The sequence below is a fragment of the Vanessa tameamea genome, chromosome 15 (genome assembly GCF_037043105.1).
Source record: "Vanessa tameamea isolate UH-Manoa-2023 chromosome 15, ilVanTame1 primary haplotype, whole genome shotgun sequence".
NCBI lineage: Eukaryota > Metazoa > Arthropoda > Insecta > Lepidoptera > Nymphalidae > Vanessa > Vanessa tameamea.
The window spans coordinates 5,150,990-5,158,119 of record NC_087323.1 but is presented as its reverse complement, the minus strand read 5'-3'; the positions used below and the strand labels follow the sequence as shown (position 1 = coordinate 5,158,119).

Below are 7,130 nucleotides of genomic sequence, written 5' to 3'. Positions count from 1 at the left end.
AATCCAGATTTTTGCCGTCTTTATCTTTTGTTAATAGTCTCACGCACAGTAAGACATCATGTAAGCCAGAACGTCACTCGATACTTTATCAGTCCAACCAGCTGTTATTCGCTTTTCGACAGTTGCCTTAGAACGTAACTGTTGCGGAATATGTAAAAATTAACTTTAAAATGTGTGATAATAAAATATGTCTGACTGCCTAATCTTATATAACGATCTCAAATAATATAATTTATGTAACACTTCTTTCATATATTTTAATGTAGTAAATAAATTTTATTTTCATTTTTACCACGATAATGCTTCATAAGCCTAATAATAGTTACATTTTAGGGCACTTAGGACAACTGACTTGATCCGAATGTATCCGCTGCAAATGAATAAATATTCATGGCAAATTATAATAGTAAAATCTTTTACATAATATTATAAAATAAAAAAAAAAAAATTGTACAATCCCAAATACCAATAATATTTGAAGATGAAGCTAATGGTTTTAAAATTGTGCGTTTTGTTTATCTTTCTGATTGGTTTTTCATTATTCGATTAAAAATAAAACATCTGTTCGTCCTGCGTTATTCTTAAATTTAATATTAAATTATTTAGTTCTCTTGACGCGGCGGGTGAAGATCAATTTATATATATTTTTGGCTATTTCAACTGTTCGTTAACTGTTCTTCATTGTTGGATAATTATTATTTTTTAAATTATTATTTAAGTTTTTTACAAATGCTGCCAGCGCAATGTACAATTTGCATATTTAACAAAAAGACGCGTCGATTCGCTACCCGAAGTTCATATATATATATATATATATATAAATTAGCTTTTTCTGCTTTCGGCATGTCATGTCTGCTCAATGTTCCGTGAGCTTCATCTGTTTTGTTTTACAATCTCAAATCTGAGATGGCAATATGTATTTGTTTTGCATTTTTCACTCATAGAGCCACCTATGAAATGTTATGTGAACTTTGTTTATCTCTATTAGGAAAATAACACGAGATTACAAGATATGTATTTTAGAATAGATTAAAACTGTTTTTTAAATTTAATATAAACATGTATTTAATTTTTACACAATACTTACTGCTATTAATATAATTTTTAAAATTGACAGCTGTCACCGTCAACTGTCAACTTTAATGCAGCGATTGCAGCGTCGGCAGTGTCAAGAAGTTGCCCCTGGCCTCTTCGTTTTTCAATTCACCCGAGATTCGATTACAAGGTTTATTTATCAAAACCAGAAAGTTTACCTATCAATGAATGGATAAATTTACAAAGCAATTATAAAATAATGTTGTGAGTCAACGCTAAATAGAAGACCGAACGCGGCGAAGAAAGACGTGTTTTATTCACAGAAAACTGATATTTATATAGCTTCATTGACTATAAAATGCCTTTTGTTAACATCAAAAAGCAATATCTTGCATTCGGGATGTTGGTTTTTGTTGTATTATTTTTATTTAATAGTCGACCAGCTATTCAATGTCAGTTTACACCAGAAGTATCAACGTATGTACCTACAATATACGGGATAACTCCGACGTACGCTAGACTTGCCCAAAAGGCCGATCTTACAAGGTAAGTTTTAAATTGTCGTGATATATTTGCCCTTGATTGCTTTGTTGATATTTCAATACAGTTGTGTAGCTTCCAATTTGGCAATAACCCATCTTAACCTTGGTACATCTTTGTATAATGAAATAGAACATGTTCTATAAAGTTAATAACCAAAATAAAAGATAAAACAATATATCTAATATGTTTTGAATGAGATATTAATTCTGAGGTATGAAGATATTTTTTGGTGTGTAGGAAAATAGCTAAAATCATATTTGCAATAATAATATTATTGTTAATTTAATTATTTAAACATTTACATGTAAATCTTTCAAGTAACTTTTTCTTTAAATAGGTTGTCACAGACATTGATGCTGGTGAAGAATTTTCATTGGATTGTAATTGAGGATTCTGAGACTAAGACCAGTTTGGTTGAAAACTTGCTAAAGGAATCAACTCTAAAATATACACATCTCAATGTGAAAACGCATAAATCAAAACATTCAACAGTATGTATCATTTATTCATATGTAATATTCAATATATTTCTCATAATATCAATTGTAAGGTTTTAAGTTATATTGTATCATTTGCCATATGATGTCATTATGTTCAAAATTGTTTTACTCTATAGTAACATTATTTTAAAAAGTTTATGTATTTAATAAGAAACAAATTGACATATCTTAAAAAACATTATTGCTATTATATTAATTGTAATAGTAATGGCCCATAAATATAATAAACGAAGGCCGGGTCTCTTGTTAAGGAGAATCTTAAAGCTTATTACACCATGTTGCTCCCGATGTGGTTAGTGGATAAACATCTGGCTCAATTTCCTTTGGCCAAACATGCAGGTTTCATCAGATTATATTTATTATAAATGCAAATTAAGCAAGTAAATACTCAAAGACATAACTGGGTTTTGTAGAAGTATTAATAATCAAACAATGCTATGTTTTTATTGCTTAAATTATTTCAGGTAATGGATGTCAATATATGTGTTTTTAAAACAGAAACAATCACCACTAGTTGGTACTGCGTATGTTCAATATTCACAATATTATTTGAATGTGTTTGTGTGATTGTTAATCTCTTATTTAAACAGAACTATCACAGTTTCTTTTCTTATTAATCACATATTAACACATAAAGTATTTTGACAAAATAAATGTAAAATTTATTTTGGATTTTGTTTTTAATACTTTAAATTTATGACTCATAATAAATATATTTTATTGGATATTTATTAATCTATTTATTAAGTCTTCTATAATTCTTATTATTTGTTTTGGCTACACTAAAGTATTTATTTGATTAGGTAGCTATTTGATTTTCTGATTTAATTTAATTTTAAACATACTAACTGGAAGTAGTTAGATAACCAGGAAATATATTTATATTTTTATATACTTTCTTAAGAAGTTCCTTATTATGATTCTAAACAAAAGTTTTGGAATAGAGTTGTTAATAAATGATAACATAAACTTGATTATTTTTTAGGCTAGCGGAGTAGAGCAAAGAAATGTTGCCCTCAATTGGCTTAGAGGACATTTAAAAGATTCTGATGACAAACGAGGAGCTGTTTATTTTATGGATGATGATAACACATACTCCTTAAAAGTCTTTGATGAGGTCAGTTAATTTAAAAAAATAACTCCAAAACCTTTTATTTCTAATAGGATAATAATAAAAAGGTCAATTAAAATCCATAAAAGCCAATTAATATAGTGTCTCTGTAGGTAATTATTTCACCAAAAGCTGGAAACAAGTCTCATCTCTCTTAATTATTTCTTCTTATGTTATTTTGTATGTAAATCATTTTGAAGTATGCACTGATATTCTAAAACAAAGCATTTGTAAAAAAATTGTAAAAATCAATAGTTCATTCTAGCAACATGAATGGTATTGAGCAGTGTGCAGTCGAACTTTTTTTAGACAAAAATGGCTGTTTTTTATTAATCGATAACATTAGTTTAGAGATATATTTAAATATTATTTCTGGATGTGATGGCTTGCAATAGTAAGTAACATTTAATAAAAGCATATTGTAATCTACAGAAAATAATAAAAAATCAACACCATTCATTGAGTTTTTAAGAGTTATTCTGGAAACACTTACTACTTGATGTTCAAGATGTTTTTTATTTTTTTATTATAATTAGTGTACTTTTAAGCTTAGCAGTGCAATATACAGTTGATGGAAATAGTTTAAGCTGAATGGATCATGGTTGTTTCTAACAATAGCAGCATTAAGTTGGAGGTGTGATAAAAAATAAAATTAAAATTTTATGATTATACATGTATGTAGTATTTTTACCGTACACATAATATATACTATTATTAATTCAAGTGAATTTAAATTATAGCAAGGAATATAATATGTTCAATGTCATTATACTTTCAGGAAGTATATTATTGTACTTGTATATAGACAAGACTATGAAATATGTAAACAATAACAAGAAATGTTTCATATTTAAAGTGTTTATAAATAAATAACATTGCTATAAACAGATATCGTACCAAGTTAAGATATATAAACACAATTATTTTTAAATATGTATGTGAAAATATTTAACATTGCAAAGTAAAACCTTCAATGTAAAAAAAGTTGATTATACCTAAGCTATCTGTGTACTTACATAAAAATTATGCTTTAAAATTCGCAATTCAAATACTTGATTATAATCAACAGTGACGTTGCATCTGATTAAAGTTATTGGGACATTATTGTTTTTTAACATCAATTGTATTTGCAAATGGAAATAAGACAATCTCATTGTATTCAAATATGATAAGAGATTATCTCTTGTTTAATGAATAGCAATAAGTCTTGTAGATATTTCGTAATTTTTTTGCAAAGCTATATTAAACAAACTACATTAGATGTGTTTATATAATAATAACTGTACTAATCAGACTAATAAACAAATACACATTTTTAATCTAGTACATTTTAATTATATAATTGTAGATGTTTTTAATATTTTAAAGATATGAATATTCAGCACTTGATGTTATTTAATTTTCAATGTACATATTTTTTTTTCCAGATGAGAAAAATAAAGAAAGTAGGTGTGTGGCCTGTGGGTATTGTAGGTGGAATGCGAGTTGAGATGCCTCTAGTCACGGACGGGAAGGTCTCTGGTTTCAATGCAGTCTGGAAACCATTTAGACCGTTCCCTATTGATATGGCTGGCTTTGCAATAAATGCCACTCTATTTTTGCTTCATCCAGAGGCAAAATTTTCAAGAAAAGTTCAATCTGGGTTTCAGGTTTGTGTGATTTTATTATATTATCTATACAAATATTATAAATGCGAAAGTAAATCTGTCTGTCTATCTGAAATGATATTTGGTATGACGCAAGCTTGAATTTTAAGGACATAGAATACTATTTTATGCCTAACACCTGCCGACAAACCCCTAAAACGCGAGTGAAGCCGCATGCGCCAACTAGTTAAATTTACAAGAAAACGCAAACTGTACTAAATAGCATGAAAATAAACTTTTTTTATCTCTTTGTAATTATAAAGTCAAAATTTGTAATGGTGTTATTGTAATATGATTTTTTTTTTCTAAAGAAACTTAATAATTAGATACAAAAAGCACATTATGAGGACGATAAATTAAAATATATGTATATCAATAATATTCAATCCTCACGCAAAGCTTGACTTTTGTTATATTTGAACTAAAAACGTGGGACTAAGGTCAGAAGCGATATCGTTTTTTTTTTTATCGCACTTTCACTTGTTGTAACCTACTATGTTACTACCGTTATCAATAACTTCCTTTACGTTTTTTGTGGTAGTAATTGTTTTAAAAATAAATCATGTTTATCATAACAATTTATCGTGTGTTAATGTTGTGAATGCCAGCTTTAATTATATTAAAGGGGATCTATACAATGTTTGAATTATTTTTTGTTAAATAATAATAAAACTTAACTTTTTCATATAAGACACATCAGTTATCTTTTTTTAAGATTTTATATGTATGTGTGTATATTTATGTTACAGGAAAGCGAAATACTGAAATATGTTACAACAAAAGACGACTTGGAGCCATTAGCAGAGAATTGTACAAAGGTATATGTATGGCACACACGCACACAAAAACCTTCTATACTTAACCCTAAGAAATTAAAACACCCCCCACTACCTGATGATCATATTGAAGTCTGAATTGACAATAAATTAATTTCGGACTAAACTGTATTAAATATTAAGCGTTGATCGCTTTGTCTAGTGTAATAATAATCTCAACTTTTTAATGCAGTAAAGGTTTTAAATGTCGATGGTAAATATTAATATTTCCAAAAAGGATTTATATTATCTGTCTAATGTAGGAATAATATACGTTTAAATCATTGTTGAACTGCCATTGCATTTACGTGAGATGTCATTAAAATTATGAATCATATTTATTCTTAAATAATTTCCAAAACATACCATTTATTAAATGGTTCATTAAAAATATTTTTATTAATAGCAGACATATATTGATTCGCTATACAGAATGGAATTATCGAACTATTGGATACTCAATATCATACTTTTACATATAAATGATACTTAAGAGATGATTAGAATTTTAGATATATTATGTAGTAAATAGAATTAAGGACAAAAAGTTTATTTTATTTAATTACTTATAGATTAGTCTTAATTTAAATTATCTTTATTTTATTGAAAGTGTTTATACGTTAAAATTATATATAATAGTGTAACCACTATTCATTAAATACCATGTATGTAAAATTATCTTTTTATCAATGGTAAATATTTGTCGTTATCTAGGCCGATTTTAATTTTATAACATATTTGCATAATATTTTTTTTATTCCAATGATCCAGTATTATTAATTTGGCCCTTTTTATACATCACATGTAAACAAATGTCAATTTTTGTTGTCTATTGAATATAAAGTCATTTGTCAAAATTCGCGCCGGAATTTGAGTGCAATTTACTTTGCAAATCTTTTTTAAATTCATGATGAGATTACAACTTAAAAAAATATTTTTATTTTTGTATTTATTTTGTATTATCTATCTGTATATTTGTAATAATGACATATAATATAATCACAATATTACCAGCGTGTATTTGTATATTAATATTAACAGCAATATGGCGACTTACTTGTTTGTGTTACTTGTGTATTTAACGTTACGCTATCAATACTCTTAAAAACATGATAATTTTTATTTGTATTGCATTATTTTTAAGTAATTTAAACACGATATGTTATACATCAATTATATTTGAATGTAAAGACATTGATCGTACTTTAAGTAGGGCAAAGACTTCTTTGTAGACGGCAATGTTAAGTATTTTATGTATTTAGATTTTTTTTTTACATTTTATAACAAATTGGCATAATAATTCTTTTCCAATATAAGGTTTTATAATTCAATAAAATGTTATTGTGAAGATATTAAATTTATTATATAATTATTATTTTTTGCATAAACAAAAGGAAGAGTTTGCTACATAGATCGCTTTGCCAAACTTAGTATAGAACCAATTTAGTTATTAAAATTAAGCAATTTTTTTTTTAATGAA

General features: G+C 26.7%; 1 protein-coding gene across 2 annotated transcripts; it reads left to right on the top strand.

Annotated features, from left to right (window-relative positions):
- The first annotated feature begins 1,143 nt into the window (after nt 1-1,143).
- On the top strand, nt 1,144-6,018 carry LOC113399095 (galactosylgalactosylxylosylprotein 3-beta-glucuronosyltransferase I). Of its 2 annotated transcripts, XM_026638130.2 has the most exons (6): nt 1,144-1,581; nt 1,916-2,069; nt 2,543-2,602; nt 3,064-3,195; nt 4,617-4,838; nt 5,585-6,018. In XM_026638130.2, the coding sequence occupies exons 1-6, from the start codon at nt 1,394-1,396 to the stop codon at nt 5,747-5,749; spliced, it is 921 nt and encodes a 306-aa protein (XP_026493915.1). In that variant the 5' UTR covers nt 1,144-1,393; the 3' UTR covers nt 5,750-6,018. The 2 variants fall into 2 exon arrangements, with proteins under 2 accessions (XP_026493915.1, XP_026493916.1); XM_026638131.2 differs by lacking the exon at nt 2,543-2,602.
- Nucleotides 6,019-7,130: the final 1,112 nt, after the last annotated feature.

What these genes read in the sequence shown, in the direction of transcription:
- LOC113399095 (XM_026638130.2), top strand. Translation starts at nt 1,394, where the DNA reads ATGCCTTTTGTTAACATCAAAAAGCAATATCTTGCATTCGGGATGTTG. An exon ending in TCACCACTAGTTGGTACTGC is followed by an intron (nt 2,603 to 3,063) that starts GTATGTTCAATA and finishes ATTATTTTTTAG; the next exon opens with GCTAGCGGAGTAGAGCAAAG. An exon ending in CCTTAAAAGTCTTTGATGAG is followed by an intron (nt 3,196 to 4,616) that starts GTCAGTTAATTT and finishes TTTTTTTTCCAG; the next exon opens with ATGAGAAAAATAAAGAAAGT.